General features: G+C 41.7%; 1 protein-coding gene across 1 annotated transcript in view; it reads left to right on the top strand.

The window, feature by feature from the left end:
• LOC124594830 (ATP-binding cassette sub-family C member 4-like) overlaps positions 1-25,602 on the top strand; it is a 270,890-nt gene that overhangs the window by 160,658 nt on the left and 84,630 nt on the right. Inside the window, exons 4-8 of the mRNA XM_047133278.1 lie at positions 7,825-8,029; positions 16,970-17,192; positions 19,023-19,179; positions 19,579-19,717; positions 21,231-21,341. Coding sequence (XP_046989234.1) covers positions 7,825-8,029; positions 16,970-17,192; positions 19,023-19,179; positions 19,579-19,717; positions 21,231-21,341 — 835 coding nt within the window. The remainder of the gene's footprint in view (positions 1-7,824; positions 8,030-16,969; positions 17,193-19,022; positions 19,180-19,578; positions 19,718-21,230; positions 21,342-25,602) is intronic.

The following is a 25,602-nucleotide window of genomic DNA, read 5'->3' as shown; positions in this document are numbered from 1 at the left end:
GTGGTTAAACTACCAAACCTCTTCAGAGCGTCTTGCGACGTGACGTCATGTGGCACTGTTGATATGGGACGTTAAGCTCCACAACGCCAGTTGCGATATTAGAGACTAGCAGGTCACATGCACATACCGTGTTTCGAGTTCCCTCTGTTCCATCATAAAATTCAGGAACAAATCATTATAATTTACACCCAGACATCACAGTCGTCCATACTTAAGAGTTACATGTAAAGCAAAGCATTCTTATTTCACTGGGAAGATTTTAGAGCGCACGAATTGAGAAACAATTTCTACTTTTCGTGGATGACTACGTTCTTCGGATGACAGTTTTGTACGAGTTTGGTTATTTCGTTTACACGGAAGATATGCCACAACGTAGTCTACTATCATCGATGAACATTGTGACCAGATACAAAAATTTATAGAGCTGACTGTTTAAAGAGAAAGATCACAGCCTTGAATGACATACAATAACTGTAAAGTAAATGACGCTTCACTTTATTGCTATAGACGGAGTCTTCGATTCATTCACAGCATATTGGGAAAATGCAGTCATTCTACAATGTAGACTGCTTATAAAGATCACTTATGCGTCCCGTCCTAGAATACTGCCTATTGAACGAATAGAAAGAAGTGCGGGACGGAAAGTCACAGTTTCATTCGACTCATGAGAAAGAGTCACGGAAATGGCTGTAACAGCGAGACCCTCGAGGACAGCCTACTTACAAAATTTCAAGGATGAATGTAAAGTGAAAAATTAAGAGATTTTCTTCGTCCCCGCATATCAGTCCTCTAAGGATCGTGAAGAAAAGATAAGACTAATTACGGCACGCAGAGTCATTTAAGCAGTCATTCTCCAGCGCTCTATTCGTGACTAGGACGGGAAGAAAACCTATCATCTGGTATAATGTTAAGGTCCCACTGCCATGCACTGCGGTTTGCAGAGTATGTATGTAATGCAGATATGTGGGTGAGAATACTCGCAACAGAGCTGTTCTACCTAGACCTGCACGAACTATTCGATCGACTACATAAGAACAAAGAACGCCTACTACATTGACATAGAAAAGGAACATAAACGGTGAGAAAATCAAAGAATTTCGAGCAGTCCCGGTAGACCCCTGTAAAGTTAGCTATGGCGGTTCCTCGAATCAGCTTGGAAGTACTATCCTCTCGGAAACTGCGAAAACAACAGTTCATTAATTACAACACAGAAAGATACATAATTCAGTCATACTTCTCACGTCTTCATCAGAGGATGAGGGCGATGCGCTTTTGGCAGCGTTAGTAATGTAACGAGAACATCTTGCCCAACAATTCACTGTTATTCAAGAAAGAGAAATTGTTTTCCAGTATCGTTATAGCTGCCTGAACGACACACAGCCTTTCGAGCCGCCTGAGAAATGATTTCACCTAGTGTAATCACGCCTGCTGCAGTTCACAACGAACTTCAGCCTGTCATGAAGAACAAAACTAGGTCGGAAGACACCAATGAGAGACTACGATCCGATGTGCAGAAGTTTCGCGAAATGCAGGAAGGGAAGTAGGATTAAAAGTGAGCGGCCTTCTGGGTAATGATATGTTTAGGGTTTGTGATGACCGGTCCCCAGAGTTATTGAACAAGTGCTTAAATGATGTAGATAACTTGATTTCATTGAAATAACAATGGTTTTGACTGGTGACTGTGCACATCCTCGGAAGATATGCTTCGTGGATTGGGAAGAAGTAATAAGAAACAATGTTACGTGTTTGCAGGACGTGATCCGACTGGAATGACGACTGCGCTTTTCCTAAACTACTTGAAACGATTCCCGGGATCTAAAGGCCACATTTTCGCATTTTGACGGTAATTATGCTCCTTGAGTCCACTATTGAAATTTCGGCGTCGGCGCTGTTTTCATGTGGAACACATCATCCCTTAGCACATGTTAAAAATGTCACGCACAAATCTACATATACATGCGGGCCATGTTTGATATGTGTTGTGGGACTGCTCTTCAAAATGGCTCCAAATCAGGAATTGTAATAATTGACATAATAAGCATAACTATGATCAAATGGCAACAATTTTGTCATTTAGAAACTTCTGGGTTAGTGTGCTACCCGATAAGGAAAATATCATCATTTGCCTGGATATTTCCTTCAATAAACCACGACCTATTATGCTCCCCTCCATATCCAACAGAGAGGCAAAACAGCAGCTCTACTCACGTCGGTGTTGACTTGCTGTTACGATGTAATCTTCCCTCCGAGAAGTGCCAGTCACGAGTCTAGCTATCGTTTTCTTTCGATATTCCGAGTGTAGCGGACTTTCCTCCCATATGCTTCTTTCTGTTAGCCTTCTCCGCACATAAACAAGGGTAAAAGCGGAACCGGATCTCTCGATAAACGCTGAGAACTTAAGGCGAGTTTGATTGTAAAGTAAACTGTTTATCATCGTTCAAATAAACTACATTGACCAAATAAGTGACCAGAGAGAAATAAGCAAATGAGATCAAAGCAAGGAAGCAATGAACTCATCATGTACAAAGCAGTATAATTAAGATGATGTTCAATTTATTTGTAGTTGTAGTCTGAAAGCTGAATGAACTACTTGTTCTCTCGACTCTTTCGTTACTAATGGTGACATAGTGTTATCTTTATAGCAGTCGTCACCCAATAAATATCCTTAATACTGTGCCAAACGCTTTCCGCTGTTATCGTGAAAGCGTTGTCAGTGGTGATTTGTGTGACTCGTACTTTTCATGGTTGTCGGCTGGTCGCAATTTTTAAATCTGTTTTGGTTCCACAGCTATAGATTGATATTTCAGTGCACAAAAGAAAAGAAAAAAAACTGTGTCATGTGGCAATATCACTTATAATGATGCAACGAAGCAAAATAAGAAAAAGAGGAGCAACACTAATCGCCATCAACGATAATTTTCCAGTAGCAGCCTAACGCCTTTGACGTAGCCCTAAGAGCATTTATACTTCGCACAAGGGGCAAATACTGCAAAGGTAGCATTGTAGTAGGTGCTACTTCATGTACACGAGACATAATACTTCTCTTATTCTTAACAGAATAGCTAAAAATTAATAACAATGTAAAAAATATAAAATATATGAATGACCGGCAGTAGTTTCATTTACATTTACGTGTAATGAGTACCTGCAAGTTCTAAACAGTCGCACATTTGTCGGCGAAACAGACCTGTCGATGACGTGACCAGATGTCAGAAATAACGGTAACTAGAGCTCCAAGTTTCCTGACGAAGGTACTGACGCGAGTTGCTCCGACCTTACTGTCGGACATGAATTTGTGCCGTTGTATTATCATTGATGATACGGGTATTTCTCATAAATTTAAATGACATCTTCTAACCAACAAGAACTGCACTTAAAATTTTTATTAGCCTAACATGTATTTGAATATAACTCATCGTCAGTGGCGTATGTATTTCTACATCAATGACACCTTTGTCAATTATAAATTCTTTATGAAGTTCAGCTTCATGTGCATCTAGAAAGCAAACAACCATGTGGATATCTAGAACACAATTACTAGCATGTCTACGTTAATACGATAGGATATGAAATCCGTCCTATCTCACAGTACACAGGTTGTCATGTATGTTACTGCTGTCAAATCTTGGACAGCGACAATTCTTGACCATGTCTGACATAACTGTGATCATAATTAAGTGTACTATTTTTGAGAAAGTAATGTATTCAAGAGTAGCTTCACATATCTGTAAAAATGAAGTACTAACAAAATGTCAGTTTGGTTTCCAGAAAGGTTTTTCAACAGAAAATGCCATATATGCTTTCACCAGTCAAATTTTGAATGATCTGAATAACCGAACACCACCCATTGGGATTTTTTGTGATCTCTCAAAGGCTTTTGATTGTGTAAATCATGAAATTCTGCTAGACAAGCTCAAGTATTGTGGCATGAGTGGGACAGTGCACAAATGGTTTAATTTGTACCTAACTGGAAGAGTGCAGAAAGTTGAAATAAGTAGTTCTCGTAACATGCAAAGATCAGCACATTCCTCTAACTGGGGAACTATCAAGAATGGGGTTCCACAAGGGTCAGTCTTGGGTCCTTTGTTGTTCTTATTATATATTAATGACTTGCCGTTCTATTTTCATGAAGAGGCAAAGTTAGTTCTCTTTGCTGATGATACAAGTATAGTAATCACACCTGACAAACAAGAATTAACTGATGAAATTGTCAATACTGTCTTTCAGAAAATTACTAAGTGGTTCCTTGTAAACGGACTCTCACTGAATTTTGATAAGACACAGTACATACAGATCCGTACAGGGAATGGTATGACGCCATTAATAAATATAGACCTTAATCAGAAGCATATAGCTAAGGTAGAATATTCCAAATTTTTAGGTGTGTCCATTGATGAGAGATTAAATTGGAAGAAACACATTGATGATCTGCTGAAACGTTTGAGTTCAGCTACTTATGCAATAAGGGTCATTGCAAATTTTGGTGATAAACATCTTAGTAAATTAGCTTACTACGCCTATTTTCACTCATTGCTTTCATATGGCATCATATTTTGGGGGAATTCATCACTGAGGAATAAAGTATTTATTGCACAAAAGCGTGTAATCAGAATAATAGCTGGAGTCCACCCAAGATCATCCTGCAGACATTTATTTACGGATCTAGGGATATTCACAGTAGCTTCTCAGTATATATACTCTCTTATGAAATTTGTTATTAACAACCAAACCCAATTCAAAAGTAATAGCAGTGTGCATAACTACAATACTAGGAGAAAGGATGATCTTCACTATTCAAGATTAAATCTAACTTTGGCACAGAAAGGGGTGAATTATACTGGCACTAAAGTCTTTGGTCACTTACCAAATAGTATCAAAAGTCTGACAGACAACCAACAAGTATTTAAGAAGAAATTAAAAGAATTTCTGAATGACAACTCCTTCTACTCCATAGAGGAAATTTTAGATATAAATTAAGAAAAAAAAATTTAAAAAATAAAAAAAAAGAAAAAGAAAAAAGAAAAACAAAAAACACAAAAAAATAAAGTTGTTATATTAACTTAAGTATGTTGTTAAATTAACCTAATTATGTCATGTATTAGAAAATTCGACTCGTTCCACATCATTACGAAATATCGTATTCATGATCCATGGAACTAGTATTAATCTAATCTAATCTAATCTAAGCTTACATAGAATTATTGATTATAAAGTGTCAAATTATGACGTATCCTAAGCTGCGTGCCCGGCCTGAAACACAATTTTTTGCAATTACTGTTATTACGTTCATCTTGAAGTCTGAGGGTATGTCGTCTGCGTCATATGTTGCACACCATGTGCAATTTTTTTGTCATTGATGGCTCTCCCAAGGATCTCAGTAATTCTAAGGGAATGTCGTTTACTGCAGGGGTCTTGTTTCCACTTAAGTCTTTCACTGCTTTGTCAAATTTGACTCGCATTTACCTATCGCCCCTTTCATCTTCATGTACTGACTTGTCATCTGACCTGTTGATATTCATACAGCTACTTCCCTTTCTTCCAAAGGTGTCTTTAGTTCTGACAGAGAAAGTGCTATTAGCTGACAGTATCACTTGGGCGACATGTCCATGGCGCTGTTCGGACTTAATCGGATTGAACGTTTCCGATTTTGGAGGGAGATGGTAGAGTAGCTAAGTTATCACCTTCTTAAGTTTTTGCAGAGTTGAATATTTCCTTCTTGAGACGCGGAAAACCTATCGAAAGTTCGTGAGGACAGACTATCACACGTATGTGCGAAGTAGTGGGCCCTCGTACTATTAAGAGCCAATTATTATGGCTGTGCATGTTTCTCAACTATTCCAAATTTGCTAAGACTCTCCTCCTGGTTCTTCAATAATATGCGTAATCCTAAACTGCATCTTGTGTGAGTTAACCATTTTCATGTTCACTCGAGTGTCATAAAAGAATGTTTTTACACAGGGTGGTCAGAAACGGTGTAACGGTTGTAAGGGTGTTGCAAGTGATGTTCCAAAACGTAACTGTTTAGAAAAAACTCCGATATGTTGCGCTGTTTCCGAGTTATTTAGCATCGAAGTTAGACAGTCAGGTCGTTGTGCGTGCAAATTTAAGCGCTTGCATGCACTAAAATGCGGTAATGCACAGGCATCTCTGGGTCAGTGAGTTAATAATTGAAATGCTCATTGCCAGTTAAAAATTCCTTTTTCACAAATGGTAAATTTAAGTTAAGTGAGCTAAAGCAACCTTGGTTCGGTTTGGGGAAACCAAACGAAGTAGAAGTTTGGCGACACTGGCTCTGGCAGGCTGCTTAAATTTGCGCGTGCAACGACCTGATTGGCTAATTCAATGCCTAATAACTCGGAAACGGCGCAACGTATCGATATTATTTCGTAACAATTGTTTCTTATAAGCTATTCAGACTGTATGTAGTCACCCAGAACACTTCAAAAAGACGTAATCTACAAGAATGCGATCGCATTAGACACCACACGATGCAGAGAAAAAGACTGTGCTGTCAGCCGTTTTCAACTCACAAGATAGGTGGACGTTTTGAAATCGGGATGTTAGAATAAGAGAAGAATTGGTTATGACTGCTTTCTCGAAATTTCACTAAGGTAAATAATTACGTGTAAAGAAAGCTTTAAAATCATAATCAACATAGTGTGCCTTTTAAAATAAATAATATCTTTTTAACAGACATCACAGTCGCCACTGACTATAAAATGATTACAGGTTTGTCTTAAGGCCATTATCGAGTGGTTTGTTGCATAAGACTATGCATTAGCGTATGTGAAACTTTAAAAATCTTCTGACACATACACATGTCACTGTCGTACCTGAGACTCTTAGCAATGTTACTATCTTTAACCTAAATAATAAAAAAAGCACTGTTCTGATGTATTCTGAACATGAGAGCTCAAAAAATAATTTGCTGGTCATTTTAGCATTCTAATACCAATATATTTTAATAATGTTTTTCGAACCTTAAGGCAGAATGTATCCTTTTAGTAGAATGTAGCGACTGAACGGAAGAAGCACCGTGCTAACAGTGGGCTCAGTAGCTTTCAGGGTCATGAAGGCATAAATTGTTAAGTTTCCCAAGTGGAATTGCCGGCCGTTGTGGCCGAGCGGTTCTAGGCGCTTCAGTCTGGAACCGCGCTACCGCTACGGTCGCAGGTTCGAATCCTGCCTCGGGCATGGATGTCCGTGGATGTCTTTAGGTTAGTTAGGTTTAAGTAGTTCTAAGTTCTAGGGGACTGATGACCTCAGATGTTAAGTCCCATAGTGCTCACAGCCATTTTGAACCAAGTGGAATTGTCAACAGACAGGTGACGGAACGGACAGCTAACACACAATGTGTTTTATTTTTTTCTCCGGTTTCTGCAGTTTCAGTTTCAAGTCAGTGTAGACGAACATGCTCAGTCAGCTGTCACGTATATAGGACGAACTTGGAGCACAACGCTAACCTGACACTGACAGTTCATGACCTCAAACTATGGCACGAAATTTTCTTGTGGCTCTTCCTCTTCCTTGTTCAAGTTTTGAACGCTTTTGTTGAATCACCCTTTATGCTTCGCGTATACAGCCTTCAGTCCTTCGGGAGTATGGCGGTTGAAACCCACTCCAGGTTTTGGTTTTCCATGATTTTCCTATGTTGGGATTACCACTTTTGAAAGAGCTTCTGCTCCGTTCCTAATGACTTCATCGTCGACGGGACAGTGAGCCCCAGTGTCCATTCCTCTCCTCCGTTCATTCCTCGTTATCATAGAGCACGAGGTCGCTGTTTTGTTTTTTGTCGTTCGGAGCAACGGATGATCTCTTTGGCAGGTTGGTGCAGCCGCTGATGCTGGGTTACCTGCTGGCGTACTTCACACCGCCGCGAACCATGTCCAAGGAGAGCGCCATGGCGTACGCAGGCGCCATCGTGCTGTGCACGGCGTTCAACACGCTCTTCTTCAACCACTACACGCTGGGCGCCTTCCACGCCGGCATGCGTGTGCGGGCCGCTTGCTGTTCGCTCATCTACAGAAAGGTACGGTAGCTCCACATACTCTCCTAGTAGCTACACAAATCAACAGATATGTTGCATGACCCCCACATGTCGCGGAGGAAGATTGTTATTGTGACTGCTACTGTAACAAACGGCAGGACACCTCTGATGTTGTTTGCAAACATACATACGTAGAACACTGCATTCTAATGGATTACAGTATTAAAGTTGAATTAAAATCACCAGTAGGGACGCATTAGAGACGCCTACGGAGCAGTAGAGTGAACGTCCATCACGCCACGAAAGACAGCCGCGACCAATGATCGAGTCCGCATCGAGTCGAAGGCTCGTCAACCTGGGATGTTGCTCGACATGTGCACCAGAGTCAAAGTCATGTAATATATAAGCAACTATCAACCTCGACTGCGGTAGTTTCTTATATATTAGATTATCACGATTTCTGACTGGGCTGAAATGTTGAAAGTACTCAAAGTGATGTAATTTGGACACGGAATCCGTTCCAGCTGACAGGTTCTGTTGAGGACCGACATTGCACAGGGCGTCCACTTTCGACAGGAGCACAAGTTGATCGATATGCACGACACAGAAACCATGGACTGTATGCTTCAGAACTGAATTTGAGGCTCGAAAAGGATAAGAACCTTGAGTATGATATCAAAGTGTTATGAGACGATTGCACGGTGCGATTCTTCATTCCCGACGACTATTGCGAGCACCACGTCGCACACCACAACGACATTGACTCTGTTACACATGGACGAAGAGATACGCTGAACGGGCGCCCCAGGATTGGCGTCGTGTGCTGTTCACTCTCGAAACTAGGACGTGTTTTTACCCTGAAAATCGCAGACAATGTGTTAGGAGACAACGCCTCCAACACCGTGTCCCATTTGTGCAACCGGGTGGTGGTAGAGTGATGTTCTGTTGTGGCATATCACATGTGGCCATCATGCAGTTCTCGTACTTGTTAAGGGTAATTTCACTGCTGTATGGTACAGGAGCGAGATTTTGCAGTCAACAGTGGGACCGCATTACCAACATTTTACCGAGCGAGGTGGCGCAGTGGTTAGCACACTGGACTCGCATTCGGGAGGACGACGGTTCAATCCCGTCTCCAGCCATCCTGATTTAGGTTTTCCGTGATTTCCCTAAATCGCTTCAGGCAAATGCCGGGATGGTTCCTTTGAAAGGGCACGGCCGATTTCCTTCCCCATCCTCCCCTAACCCGAGCTTGCGCTCCGTCTCTAATGACCTCGTTGTCGACGGGACGTTAAACACTAACCACCACCACCACCTTACCAACATTTTGGTGAGAACTTCATCTTGATGGATGCTCATCGTGCTTTTCTTGTGAACACGTTTCTTCAGCTTGCTAGGATCACCAGGACGGAGTGGCCTGCTTGTTCTCCGGCCACGAACCCAATGGAACAAGTGTGATATCGATTGGACAACGACCACATGCTCTGCGCGATTTACGCGGAATCGCCATTGAAGATTTGAACAACTCGGATCAGCGCTGGCTTAATGCTCTCATTGGTCGTATGCCACGACGGATTAAAGGCTGCATCCGAGCAAGGGGACGTTTCACACGCACTGGTGTTGCTCAGTAGTGCTGCGAAAAAACCCCGGGGGAAGCAAACGATTTTGTCGTTACACAAATGTTTCTCTCTCTCTTCTTCTTCTTCTTCTTCTCCTCTCTCTCTCTCTCTCTCTCCCTCTTTTTTATATAGATCTGGACACATTGTGAATGAATATAAACGCATGCCTAAGAGTCAGTTCATGTTTTCTGTTCCTTGAATTGCGAAACAAACGGGTAATATAAAACTTTTGTTGATGTGTGCACAGCTGTGCTGGTCTTTCCCTCAAATTGTCCTTGTCACTTAAACCTCATTTTACTAACATTTCACACGGTGGATTCGACATTCAGTCGCTCCTCGAAACTGGAAGAGATGATTTCTCATATGACTCTGAGACGGGGGAACTGTATCGAAACCAACTTCTCCTCTGATGACCAACTCTTGTATCTCATCGGCCTCGTATCTCATCATCCCAACAGCAAAAAATCTGCACTCTTTCCTTCTTGGCGTCAGTAAAGCCTACGGCTTTGTACGACATTCCTGTCTGCTCTTCAGCCTTCATGATTGGTGTATAATTGATAATGAAAACTTACATGGATCATAGTACACAATAATGAAACAAAAACCGGCCAGTGAGAACGGATCCACAAACGACCTGTTTGCAACAGAATTTCGAATGTGTGGTTACGAGCGACCACTGACGTCAGTGCGAAATATTGTCCAAGGTAGTATGACAACAGGAGATTCGATTAAGTCATCATCCAGTTGGTTTCAAATTTCGCCCATGGCGTACCTTAACAAGAAATACAATACTACTTTATCACGTTGCATGCTACAATTTACTTCACACTCGTACGTATTAAAGGAGCTGTTGCACGTATTATCCTCGCATTCGGATAGAATACGACACTCGTCTTAGCAGTGGGTTACGAATTCTTTCAAACACCCCTTGATCATCTCGTAAAGCTTGACAAGCCTGTACCATTCGCTGCTTCGATTCTTCAAGCGGATCTACGGTAATGCTGTACACTTATCTTTTGAGATGATTTCATATAGAAAATTCTAAATGACTGAGGTCGGGTGCTCTTCAACCCCCGTGTACAGGCTCTGCTCGACCTATCCATTTTGGATCATACTGGCATGGTATATATCGTCTTAGCACAGCAACAGAATGCTCGGTGTTCCATCATACTTTTATAACTTGTGCTAACTGACAAGAAAGATATTATGAGTTGTAAGCTATGATCGGGTCTGAGGTTCGTATTTAGTGAGAATAGACCGTTAATAAAGAAATTCATATATCTTCTGGATCAACACATCTCATAAATGCGACTATGTCGCAGCTAGTCAGTTTTGTTACTGGTTGTCGTGGTGTTAAGAGCCGGCTTTCCCAAATTTATTGTAGTCCATAGTAAATGGCATAGGAAAATTTTCACTACACATGACTTTACAGTTTATCGAAAGCCACCTGAAAGCTATATTCTCCTAAACAAACGAAAACGGTAAAAGACCTAAACATTCTTACCCTCTGGTATCAGAGCTACTGAATAATAATTCACTAACATCAATCTTCTGATTGGCTACTTCTGTCAATGTAAAGAAAAATAGTAATTTTTTCCGGGATCTGAAGGCGAACATGTACACCAAAAGGCAACGTAGAGCCATTGTGAATCACCGGACTCATGCATTAGTGAGTGCCGCAGCACGGTAGATGGATTTGTGCTGGACTGGATTTTCTCATTCAACAGCCAAAATCGCATAATTTTTTTATTATTTAAGACAACGAATTTCAACAGACTATGCTGTCATCTTCAGGTCTTAAAATCTTTTGTTGTAAAACATGTTCATTTTACTCTGAACTCACGCACAAGATGTCAAGTAGATAAAAATAATACGTTATAAAACATTTGTTATCCACTAAAATATGTAAAAACATAAAGCACCTTGTGTAACAGGCTATGTCAACATATATATTGCTCACAGCTGCTTGTTGCATCATACAAACAACATGGTACACAATAGAACAACTGTTTACATATACTGAACGTACTCTAAACAATGCGAATTCACTTTAAATGGCGACTAAGGTAAAACTCAGTTGTACCTTATACTCCATTTAAAGTGGATTCGCACTGTTTAGAATAAGGTACAACTGAACTGTAACGTATACGCTATGTAAAGTGGATTCGCACTGTTTAGAATATGTTCAGTATATGTAAATAGTTGTGTCGTTGTGTACCGTGTTTGTATGATGCAACATGCAACTGTGAGCAATATGCATATCGACATAGCCTGTTGCGCAAGGCGCTTTATGTTTTTAAATATCTGCTATTATTATCCACTTGACAGCTCGTGCGTGAGGTCAGCGTAAAATGAACGTGTTTTACAATAAAAGATTTTAAGGTCTGAAGATGAAAGTATAGTCTTTTGAAACCTGTTGTCTTAAATAAAAAAAAAGATGCGATCTTGGTTGTTGAATGGTTTTTAACTTCTGCTGGACTTTTAGTACCATGAGTGGGAAAAAGGCTAGACATCAACTGATGTCTACTGGAAAGCGGTTAGCAGGTGGATGCTATTAGACTGTTTGGATATGCTGAAACACAGCAATACGTTCTCGCATTTTACGAGAAAAAAAGGAGGTAACCTCGCGTACTGCAGCGTTTGCATAGTTACCTTCCTCTAGGCGTCGAGATCTTTCCTTGAAAGGTTAGCACAGTACTGAGAAAAGCTGCCGCTAAGAGCTAGAAATTTTGTTGCAGTATAGAGGAGAATATACTGGACATATGGAATTATCGTACATATATGGCGAAATATAAATGTTTCTGCATGGAGAATTTTATAAGATGCACCGCTACCATGCAAGACGGTTCGAAATGGCTGTATATTAAAATGAGCGTTTGTTTGAATGATGTTTCCTTTTTCAAATAGCCTTTACTATAATCTCCATTTCCTCCCGAAACAACTCGTATACAAGGGACAACCGAATTGTCATTGACATTACTTAAATTCTGCCACAATGAAATAAAACAAGGACATCAAGCTATAAGAAGTGTACCAGGTAATTGTGAGAAATTTTTCCACGCATTTCGAAAGGCGATTGAGGCATTTATCTTGTTGCGAAAGTAGTTTCGAGATTCCGCTGTTGTACACTGCTGCCGGCTAACAGTGAGACCAACCCCCGAAGGCAATTTTCGAATTTCGTCATAAATGATTTTTATCACATGTTAATCATTCACAGACTGTTGATCATTAAATAAATCAAGACAGCAACTCCACCTCAGTCAAAAATGAAACAGTTGTTCTCAATGTCGGCTGCATTTCGTTAACTGTGTAACAATACGCAGAGAGCCAAGCGATTCTATTAGGCTCGTCCAGTTGTGAACTGCTGCATCTTATACACTATGTGTAATGTCTGTGTAACCAAATGTGTTAGAGTAGTATATTCCGTCAGCAGGGCTCGATGCAGAATGAAAAAGCGAGGAGCTGCAATTAAAAATTATTTGATTTATTTAGATCACAATTAGCTAACAAAACACATTAAAATTCTTACTGTTCGACCTAAGTCAGTAGTATCTAATATTGTCACATAGAACAAGTGTGAAATTTCACTATGAAACGTCAGCTAAGTGCTCAATCGCAAATGCATTACGACCGCTTAGCCATTATGAAAGCCCGCATCAGAATACTGCTGTACTCTCTGAAATATCCGAGCCAATCGATCTGGTGAAAGATGTAAACGACAATTATGTTAAGTGTGCAGGGAAGCAGCTATAACCAGCCTATGGTGACGCTCCGTTCCTTCACCTAACGGCAACATTATTTTTACTACTAATATAAATTAAACTCTGTGTTCGTGTCTAACAAGGAACTCCTTGAGTGCGAGGTCCAAAAGGCCAATGGCGTTTACGGCATTCGACGCCCCACATATTGTCTACTATGCAAACACAATATTGGCTGATAATGGCAGCGGGGGGTGGGACTCGAGGTATCCAATGGCGAGCACAGCATGAAGCTACAGAGCGTAGCTCAAGAGCTTAGTCGACGAGTAGCTCACAACAGTGTTACAGTGGTACAAAGCAGAGCAATGGCAAGCATAAAGAACGCAAACATTGCATTATATCTCAAATAACAGTTGCCGAAGCTGGCATTTCGTTCGAAAGGAAACCAAGAGATTTCAGATAATGAGACAGAAGAGTTAGAGGAAATATTAGCGTTTATGCAACGCAAATCATTGGAACGTGTGGTGTCGTATACGCCCGACTCTGCGGACAATGATGACGATCCGTGTTTAACAAGTGAAACCGATACTGAGTCAGGTGCCGAGTCATATAGTTCATCATCCTTGTCAGACAGGGAGGCTCAAATCCCGTCTCCAGTGAAATGTAGTAAAGATCATTCGTTGTCCAAGGAGAGGGTACTAAACATAATTGCGTACACAGATCATCCGCACCATAGAAGAAGACTATTACGAACAACTCCGATTAAGTTCTCTGCAATATAACCGTGTAGTACATAACAAAACTCAGGAGATTGAAGGGAGGACAAGGCGCACTTGTAAGAAAAGCTGGATATTCGCGATTCAAGGATGCAACATAAATTGACAGAATGTGCATGATAGTGACCTACTACATTATGCACATCAAACTGCGTGCGACTACAGTGATTTCAAGGGAAGCTGTGGATTGTTGCATAACTTCAAACAGTGCTACAGAATTGGAAGATGTAAGATAACGAAGTTTCGAACAATGCGTCAACTTGTCGATGCGCAGCAAACTGTGGAATCGGCCAAAAAATTTGTAAGTGGGATAAACAAACTTATCCCACCGTTCACTAGGGAATTTGTTTTTAACTCAGACCAATCGGGATTTGAAGAAAAAATACATATGAAAGGAATCCTTGAAATCAGAGGTACCAAGAGAGTTATATCAAGATCAGCTGACATCAATGCCTTAACGCATTCGTATACAATTATGCCGACTGTTAATCTGAATGGTAAATTGGATGGAAAGTTATTTATTGTGTTGTGAGAAGCTGGAGGTGCCTGCCCCCTACGATTCTTTCTCGTGTGCGTGATCTTGAAAGGTCAGTGGGGACATGGCGTAAGAGAACTGCAACTATGGTACGAACACTGATTTTGGACAACAGTGGGTCAAAATAACTTGCTTTTGCTTGATTCCTGGTCTGCTTATAAAAATCATCCTCCCTTAGAGCAAACTATACCTACTTAAAAATGTATGACATTGCGGTTCATACTACCTGAAACTAATGGACGAATTCACCTCTGGATGTATGTTTTTTCCGTGGCTATAAAACGTATTATACGGTATCTGCAGCTTCGCCTTAAGAGGTAACCAATCTCACGATAATCTCCACGACACAGCACATTCCACCAGTCCTAATCACTCCGTTACGCCGGTACGATTCTGTATGCATTCTTTGAGAGTGGATACCTTGTTGAACATGCAGTACGGTTTGTAACTCACAAGGAGTCCGCCTTCCATATGGGTGATGCGACCCTGCGTGGTCACTTTTCTTTCGGTGTTCATGGTGCAAATTATTTGTTTGTTTTGAGCAGTTCTTGAATGTCGACGATGTCAATTTTGTGAAGTGTAATACATACATCCCACAGAAAGTTGATCTCTACACTTCTCGGACATTCATTTTCTGTCGCCCTCGCCGGCCGTGGTGGCCGAGCGGTTCTAGGCGCTTCAGTCCGGATCCGCGCGACTACTACGGTCGTAGGTTCGCATCCTGCCTCGGGCATGGATGTGTGTGATGTCCTTAGGTTAGTTAGGTTTAAGTAGTTCTAAGGTCTAGGGGACTGATGACCTCAGATGTTAAGTCCCATAGTGCTCAGAGCCATTTGAACCATCTGTCGCCCTCCTGATGCGCACGGTAAGCCATTAGCGGCTAATACTTTCCTATCATAACTGTTAACACTTTCAAATGAACCTTACTAAAGACTGAACTTACTATATCGCAATCAGGGGGTTCCTTGTAAGTATAATGTAGGGATCTGCTTATTCTTTTAGCACAAAATAATTCGCAAATATATATTAAAATACAATTGTGATAGTCTAGTCTCAAGATATTCTTTTAAATTTCACTGGCATCCAAATTCGATTCCCGTTGATGATCTTTTTAGGTCTGTACATGAGTATGATTATATAGTTAAATAATATAATGGGGCATAATAGGAAAGTCTGGATTAGGATTTGTCTTTGCTCCGTTGGCTTAGTTCATATCGGACGAGATTCATTCTTTCAGCGGAGAGAGTCTTGACATGCTGTAGAGGGGTATGGCACACAACATGTACGCTTGATAATTATGGCGTACAGTATTTGATCAAAGGCATCCGGACACCTATCAGTGCCCATCCTTCGCCTTTACGACATCTAGAACTCTGCTGGTAACTCTTTCAGTGATGAGTCTGAATATTTGTGGAGGTATGACAGTCCATTTTACCTCGAGAGCTGAAACCAGATAACACAATGATGTTGAGTGATGGGTTTGGAGCTAAGCTGACTTTATAACCTATCACTAAGGTGTAGAGGCCGAGAGCCTGAGCAGGTCAATCCATTTCAGGAATGTTATTATCTACAAACGAGCCTCACACACGCTGCCTAGTCATGGTGATACAATCACCGTATTCGAACTGTTCCCCTATTGTACGTAGTGCACAATGCTGCAAAATATATTCATATTCTTCAGCGTTTAGCGTTTTCATACGCGCAATAAGAGGGCTACGCCCTGATTACGAAAAACACCCTTACCTATAACGTTTTACCACCTCCCTTGTACTTCAGTGTTAGACCTGCACATGATGGCAGGTAATGTTCTCCAAGTATTCACCAAACCGAAACCCTTCCATCGGATTGCCACAGGGAGTAGTCTTCACGAGCCCAAACCACTCGTTTCCAGTCATCCACCGCCCAGTGGCGTTGCCCTTTACAGCACCTCAGTGTGTGGCTTATGAAGAACTGCTCGACGACTATACCCCACTCATTTTAACTCCTACGTACATTGTGCTAACTGTACTGCTGGTAGCACTTTGGTACTCACGAGTGTTCCCTTCCACTGATATCATGCCATTTTCCACAGCCATCCTATCCATTGTTCAACGGTCTGTGGCCGTCAGTACATCGCGTCTTCCTGGTCTTGGTTTAGATGTGGATGTTCTTCCGTGCTCCCACTTCACAATCCCATCACCAACAGTCGACTTCTATGAGGGCTGAAACGTCCCTGCTGGATTTGTTGTTACCTATTGCTCAATTACGCATTACATAGGATGTTCGAATAACTTTGATCGTATAGTATACTTTTTCTCTGGCTCCAAATACGCAACCTGCTACATGAAGTGTATAGCGTGTGTCGTTGGTTGCAGTCGCTGCGCCTGAGCCGTACGGCGCTAGGGGAAACGGCGGCTGGGCAGGTGGTGAACCTGTTGTCCAACGACGTCAGCCGATTCGACCTGGTATCCGTCTTCATACACCACATGTGGGCCGCGCCGCTCACCGCCATCATATGCATGTACTTCCTCTACAACGAGATCGGCGTCGCGGGATTCGTCGGGGTCGCCGTCGTCTTCGTCGTCGTTCCCATACAAGGTAAGCATCGCACGCGTTAACGTTTTAACAAATCCAACAGATACTGTAATTTCCCACTGTTCTGAGCAGCAGCAGTCTATGAAAGTTCTCTTATCATTTAAATGCAAAAAAAGCGAATCACTGAAACAGTCTTTCATAACTATTGCAATTTGTTTCTGTTTATCTCGTGACGCCGTCGAAAAATGAGGGTCCGACCCAATAACCTTTACTGCGAATTTTGCGGCTCTACCAGGCGATAAAATGTTACCAAGCTGTCTTCTCACTGTTGTGACAGTAGTTTAGAAACGGAGCTTCGTTTACTTTATGATATTGGGTCAGATTCAATATCGTAACATCTTCGCGGTCAAAACTAAAACTTATTGGCGATACGAACTCACATTCTGTGTTATCAACTAGAGCTTCAGACTCCGTGGTACCGTCGGTAGTTGTAAAACTGTTCTCTCAGTCCCTGTCAACAGGACCACCTTAACTTTCACTCTCTCACGACCGCCCTGCCCCTCAGGTTTGGTTGTGGCATATAACGCTAACTAGTGGCTAAGTCCGCCCCTCGTGGTCTCGCGGTAGTGTTGTCGCTTCACGAGCAAGGGGTCCCGGGTTCGATTCCCGGCGGGGTCAGGGATTTTTCCTGCCTCGAGATGTCTGGGTGTTGTTGTGTCGTCTTTATCATCATCATCGTTCATCCCCATTACGGTCGGAGGAAGGCAACGGCAAACCACCTCCATTAAGACCTTGCCTAGTAAGGCGGTGCGGGTCTCCCGCATCGTTCCCCTACGCTCTGTAAAGACGCATGGGACTTCATTTCCATTCCAGTGGCTAAGTAAAGTATTCAGTGTATGGCCAGCACTGTAACGTACAGTCTGTTTAACGTCTGCCAATATACTTTTGTATTTGAAGACTCCTGCCGGCCGCTGTGACCGAGCAGTTCTAGGCGCTTCAGTCTGAAACCGCGCTGCTGCTACGGTCGCAGATTCGAATCCTGCGTTGGGCATTGGCTGTGTGTGATGTCCTTAGGTTAGTTAGGTTTAAGTAGTTCTAAGTCTAGGGGACTGATGACCGCAGTTGTTAAGTCCCATAGTGCTTGGAGCCATGTGTCTTTTAATTCTTTGTTTCCCCCCCAGATTTTGACGATGGTTTTATCCTGCCAGACGTGGATTGTCATGTGGTGTTCAGGCTCGTCTTTTGAAAGCGTTTTGGAGATTATTACCGATCATGCACGGTTCGGATCGGTTGCCCATCTGCCGGTTCATCCATGGTTTTACCGAGGAGTGACATGTTTTTATGCCCACTTGCACCTTGGAAGTAGTGACACATGAAGTATTAGTTTTATATGTTCTGAAGATGTACGTCCAGGGTATGAAATCGGTTGTCATACAGGGGAAAACACAATAAATAGCTATTGCTGATCTGGACTTTCACTTAGTTTAATATAGACTATTTGACATCTTGGATTTTAAATTGTTTGATTGTCCTTGATATTATGGGTAAGTAAAAGATTTTACACTTTTACTACTACTTCAGATTACTCCGAGCATTGTGTGTCACACTTTCAGCAATGCAAGAGGACGACTCTCACTTTCGCAGAACAACTCAAGCCAAATTAATGCCAGAACAAAACATAGCAAATACCATTTACTCAGTTTAGTAAGTAACGTGCGCTCAAAACAAAAATAAGATATTGTAAATAATCGTCTGTGTTCGAGTTGTATTTTATGCAATTTAATTAACAGGATTAATTAAGTAGAAATAGCATTACACAGTCGATAAAGTTATCGTTTGCTGATATATTATTATTTACCTCTACTACTAAACATGCATGATCTTCTTTTTCAGCTTACACTGGGAAATTGTCAGCAATATTCCGACGACGGACAGCTTTTAAAACAGACGAAAGGGTTCGTTTGACAGACGAGATTATTTCTGGAATACAGGTCATTAAAATGTATGCGTGGGAAAAGCCTTTCTCAAAGATGATCGAAGCAGCCAGGAGGTGAGCAATGTCTGCATAAGTTTCGGCTTTGCCTTTGACTTCAGATTTTACGTAACAAATTTCAAATTGCGGCTGTCATAAATTATATTTAGATTCTTACTATATGCTGATGAAGATCGTCACGGTGCAGGTTGCAGCGTGTTACCATAGAGTAATTATGAAAAGATATTACACCGAATGAATACAGTAATGGAAACATAGGTTTATACACTCTAATAAGACTGTATATGTCAAGTATGCAGACGGACTTAATATGAAATTGATTGATCTGATTTGTGCACCAGTACGACTGAAGTAATCAGTTTACTACACTCACTGTGTAGTTCTTAAATTTAGCTGAAGTAGAAATATAATGATAACTGTTAAATAACTTGCTTTCTACAATTAATAATTTCTCAGGGCGGAACTGAAGGTGGTCATTAAAACGTCCTACATCAGAGGTATTTTCATGACGTTCAACCTCTGCACCACGCGTCTAGCGCTGTGCTGTACACTGATAACATATGTGATGCTGGGCAGCGATCTTACGGCAGACAAGGTACGTCCCAGTGAGAGCAGTTCACCGAATGTCCAGAGGTACTGGACAAAGCTAGTTTTAGATACCAGTTCCCTAAAACCATAGTACCTTAATTTGACGGTCTTGGTGAAGGATGTTTCAAGAGGCAACAGGCACACGTTAAGACCATTATGAATATAAAACCGTACATAAATGTATGGTTCCTTTTCATTGTTTTCTCAGAACGTTTGTTTTCTTTTGGAACATCCCGCTTAGGTTACGTAGTCTAGAATAATCCGTTCCCATTTTTCATTTGTTTCTTGTGCATGGTTACAAATCAGGCTATCTCGCTATGTTTTTACTTAATCAATAATCTATTAAATCATCTGGTATTTCATTTGTCACAAAACCTCAGCAGAAGGAATATAAGTTTTCCATTCGATTTTTATTTATTAGTAATGCATTTATTTCCCCTGGCAAGATTAGGTCCTTCAGGGGCTCTCTTTCATTGAGCACTCAGTCTACGTTACTAGTATATGATCAACATGTAATTATGATCACAGTGATAATGATAATAATAATGATGATGAAAACGTATCTAACAATGAATCTATACAATTTATGAAATGTCAGTCTCATTGACAGTAAGCGATGTCCTCATTACGTTCTTGTCGAAAGTGAATAATGAGTTCCTAAACGTGTGGCAACAGTACAGATGTAATCAATCTGTGGAAGAAGTTGACTGGGCAAAGAATAAGGGGGAAGTAATAGGATAAGATTATCAGATGAGATGTGATACCATCAAGATACTGTACGTATCCAATCTGGTATTGCAGTAATGGAGAGGTACTGAAAACACCGTGACAAAAAAAATAAATTAAATAATTAAGTATTTTCGCATTTTGTTTCATATTCGTGAATTGTGTGCAGAACTAACACACTGAAGATCTTTAAGCACATTAAGTTTGTTACTCTTAATTGATAATGAGGTAGCGGATCTAAATAAAACTTCATTCGACTTCTAGACAACTTTTCTGGTCTACTGACGCAAATTTCAATATCATTCCATGCAGCATCATCAAGAATTCCAGTAGCCGAAGCTTTCTTGTTAATATGAGAACAAATATATCGTATTCAAAACGGATCTTCTCCATGAATTTATGTTGGATTCGTGGCTGAAACCCTAGTCAGTTTGTGTAGTGATTTCATTTTCGAGAAAGGTGATCCATAGACATCTCCATGTTGTCGCTTAATCAATTGGACTGAATGCCGCGGTGGTTCCTTAAACAACATTTACTCCCTCGGCCAAGTCAAATCCGAGGTTCTGCTCCAACTCTAACGATGACGACTTAGAATGGACAATAAAGTCGATCGCTTTCTTCTTTCTTGGGAAACTTATATTCAGAAAGTGGTTGAAACAGTGCGAGTTGACAAAATGAATGAAAGGAAAATGAAACAGAATTTGTTTGCAGCATTGTGAAACAATAAACTTAAAATCAATTTTTTTAAATTAAATACCAGTAAATTTTTCATTTGACTACGCTTACTATTTTAGGTGTTCGTGGTCCTCACGTACTTCAACATTTTGGCGCAGACAATGTCAATGATGTTCGTCCGAGGAGTCGCCGAAATAGCTGAGGCTCTGGTCTCGGTTAAAAGGCTGCAGGTGAGATTGGCATGTTTCTCAAAACTGTAATGAATAATATTTATTAGATTTTAGGAATCACATGACATGATCAGACCACCGTTGACTACTTACACCGGATTTTCTGTTATACGTTAGGCATGGTGTGCCTAAAAAATGAGGCGAATGCAGTGCCATCTAAAAGGCAGCATGTGTCAGAACTGTGTGCAGGCGCATGTGCAAGGAGAAACTTGTCGATAAGTGAGAGTCTGACACACTAAGGCGAAGCAAATTTGTCTGGTTTGGCCAGTCGAACGTAATGAGTGTGACGACTTGTGTCGTAGTATAAAAATCAAGTTTTTCATAAATTTTAGTGCATAAAGGGGCCGTAGGCAGAAAATATGTTCAAGATTGGCTGAAATGCTTTCGGGACGGAAAGAAATCTACGGACGATTCGCCACGTTCAGGCTGATCGTCAACAAGTACAACGACGGACAACACCGTCAAATGGAGAAGATGCTCACACGAAATAGGCGCGTGCTTCTGAGAAGGCAAAACGGATTAAGCTGCCACAGATTGACTGGCAGAGATTATCATCTCTTCTGCAGACCATCACATCAGTAAACGAGATGTTGTGCTAACAATTCGATAACTACTATCGAGCGAGCTGGCGCTGTAGTTAAGACAAACAACTGGAATTCAGGAGGGCAATAGTTCAAATCCTCATGTCTTCAGGGGTAGCCCTAAACCGTTTCCGGCAAATACTGGCATGGTTCCGTTCAGAAGGACAAAAGATCTTTGTCGATATCCTGCCTCATCATTCTCCAATCCAAGTCTATTATCCGCCACTTGTCATCGAAGGGACATTAAGCTCGGGCTACGAGATAGTCACAGTCTTCCACTGTCTGCACTGCTTTTCCTCCAAATAAGTGTAACTTCGGTGCCTTTACAGGTTTCGCAGAAGGCTTCTCTGATAATTCCCGATAGCATGTAAGTACTGCTCAAAGCGCATTCTAGCCAACTAAAAATAGTTTGTAGATGACTAAAAAGAAAGTGTTGAGTGGTCCCCATACCACTCAGCGAATTTTCTACACACACTTCGGATCAGTATTAATTATTCATCTTCTTGATACTGCCGATCGTTGTCCTGTACATAATGTTTTCTCACTGTCAGGAGTGTTCAAATGGTTCAAATGGCTCTGAGCACTATGCGACTTAACTTCTGAGGTCATCAGTCGCCTAGAACTTAGAACTAATTAAACCGAACTAACCTAAGGACATCACACACATCCAGGCCCGAGGCAGGATTCGAACCTGCGACCGTAGCGGTCGCTCTGCTCCAGACTGTAGCGCCTAGAACCGCACGTCAGAGGTGTGAGGAACAAGTGAAGCACTGTTGTTGTTGTTGTCTTCAGTCCTCAGACTGGTTTGATGCAGCTCTCCAAGCACATTTCGCATGAAATGGTAAAGGGTGGACCTATTGCTTGTCCTCCTCTGTAGAACACGTGATTAAAGATAGTTGGCACTGATGTGTGACGGCGCTAATACACTTGTTTGCAAAACTTAAGGGGAAAGTAACCTTCGTATATTGTGTCACTGCCAAGTAATATATCTCTATGAAACTTGGACTGTACATAAAAAGAACTACTACAGTGTAGTACAAAAGGTAACTGAAGTAAATACGCTACGAGATGAACAGAAATAACACTTTTATTCAAAGACAATAATTAAATTGAAGTCACCGCGATATACAGTGGTCCCTTGGACATTGGAAACGCCGGGATATGGTACTTAATAAGGTTTGTAATACCGTGGACGGTAATGTATGCACTGCAACGAGTTCCCACGCTGGCTACAAGAATGGTAGGGAGTTTGGTGGTAGGGTGTTCAGTTCCTCCATCAAAGCGCTTGACAAATGCTGAATGATCGTTGGTGGATGTGGCCATCTTATAATACGTCTCCCAACGCAACTCACACGTTATCGATGGTATTTAAGCCGGGAGAATAGGAAGGCTAGTCCATTCGTTGATATGATCATTTTGCAACGTTTTGGCGGTCCAGGTGTTATGGTGTCAGGAGGCACAATGTTTCAAGAGCGTCCTGACCTCTAAACCTTTGAACACGGTACATCACCAGTCAGTGTCGTTGTGACACTATACTCCATCCCCATGTGCGTCTTTTCAGGGGTGTGATTGTCTCTGATTTCATTTTATGGATGACAATGGGCGTTCTTATCGAACGGAAGGATATTCGACGAATGGATTGGCTTTCCCGTTTCTCCAACTTAAATCACATTGAGTACGTGTTGGATACACTGGGGAGGCGTATTATAGTACGCCAGCATCCACCAACGACCATTTAGCAGGCAACCGAGCTGGCGGAGGAATGGAAAGCCCTACCACAAGAACTGCTTACCAACTTTGTGGACAGCATGGAAGCACGTTGTGGAGGATGCATTACACACCCTTTTAAAAATCATGCCCCGTCTTTTATGATGTCTAGGAGACCACCATGACTAGCGGAGACTTCAGTGTCTTCTATGTGGTCCAAGTTTCATCGAGCTATGTTACTTGGCAGTAACACATCGTGCAAGACTTACTTTCGTCCGTAACTTTTGCACATCAGTGTACGTAACGTATTACCGAAAACTTACTGTTTCTTTGTACAATAAAAAACGTAATTTTTTATTGCAAACTCTAGGAAGTTTAATCCTTTTATTAGTTTGACAAAGACAAAAATTTTAACAACAACGATTAGATCGGAATTATAATGTGTCTCTATTCCTCCACAACATGAGTCAGAGACTACGCAATGAAATTCTGTGAGAATACGAGAACCTTAGATGATTTCACATACCTTCTCTTTCAAGGCTTTGGAACTGCGCACTGAAGATTCACCACGAAATACTAAACAGATGTGTCAAATTAATCGTATTCCTGTTTATTAGTACTAAAGACCGACATCTTAAGCGAGTGTGTTTCAATTCTCAAGAAAAAGTCATTTGTAATTACTGCTGTGAATATATTACGTTTTAAATAATAGCTATTAAAACTACAACACCATCAATCGACATGCAAAAAACTCTACACTGGCATGAAGTGTACTAATGCTTGGATGCACTTAGCATTTCAGCTCAATCGCACATGATAGAAAGGTATAACGCCATCTATTCTATATGTAATGAAAGATTACGTATTGGCTTTTTCAAACAGAAATTGCATTTGAGTGTCGTTTGTTTGCTAAAAGATAGTGTTACGATTCATTTGAGAAGGAGAAACATTTACCTACACGTGATGGACTTCTACAGCGGCTGGATCGTTGAATACAGAGACTGTGGTTTATCGGACCCTGATATTGCTTCCCGCGTTGGTCGGGATCCGACGACTGTCATACAAACGCTCAAGTCTTAGGGCCGCTTCTACCGTGGAGGGAGTCGTGTTGTTAGACGCATGGACTACCCATCAGTGCTGGCTGCTGTGCTTCGATAGTGGACGATGGACTTTATTATCCACATCTACGGATTGCTGATCTTCTTGCGAGGTAGCAAGAACGGCCTTATTCAACACCACACATGACCTCAACGAGCCCATACCATTGGTATCCAAGAGACATAAATATTGTTTGCTCGGCAGTGCAGTATCGCAAAAGCGATGCCTCGTACCTTGAGTCAAGAATGGATTTGTTTGTAGTAAGACAAGTATCCACACGCACAGCGCCACGAATCTGACCTATTGCCACCACGGAGACCACTATTACGGTTTCCCTTGCTGCTGTAGAGGTCGCCCGCTGCCTGGCTGGAAACCTCTACCGGTTTTCCAGGATACAGACTGAGGACCTGTGTGACATCGTTAGACGCAATAACACAGTGTTCAAGATTATTCCGGTTATTACTCAGAATACAAGTCGTTGCCGAGTCTTTTGCGACGGCTGGCGTCTGTGTAATCTGCAGAGGAACTCGTTGAATCCAACACAGGACTCACAGCTGCCGAGGACGCTGCGTCAGCGCGGAATGGAAGTCGATGACACTCTGGTGCAGCGGTTTGCCACCCGCTGGCGAGGTGACCGCGAAGTGTGTGTTTGGTCCACACGACGTTACGTTGAGTTCTCAATCCCTTCCAGATTACTGTCCGTGTTGTCCCCCTGGGTGGTCCGCGATGTCGAATGCCGTGATGTCGTGCTGTATGCTGATCCTGGCCCGCCGGTATGGTAGGCCGGCAGACCCGTGAGACGCTAAAGTCTTAAGGCCGCTTCTACCGTGTTGGTAGACCCATGGACTACCCATCAGTACTGGCTGCTGTGATAA

The sequence above is a fragment of the Schistocerca americana genome, chromosome 2, assembly GCF_021461395.2.
Source record: "Schistocerca americana isolate TAMUIC-IGC-003095 chromosome 2, iqSchAmer2.1, whole genome shotgun sequence".
Classification (NCBI taxonomy): Eukaryota; Metazoa; Arthropoda; class Insecta; order Orthoptera; family Acrididae; genus Schistocerca; species Schistocerca americana.
Note: the sequence above shows the minus strand (reverse complement) of the source record. Positions and strands in the feature narration are given on the sequence as shown.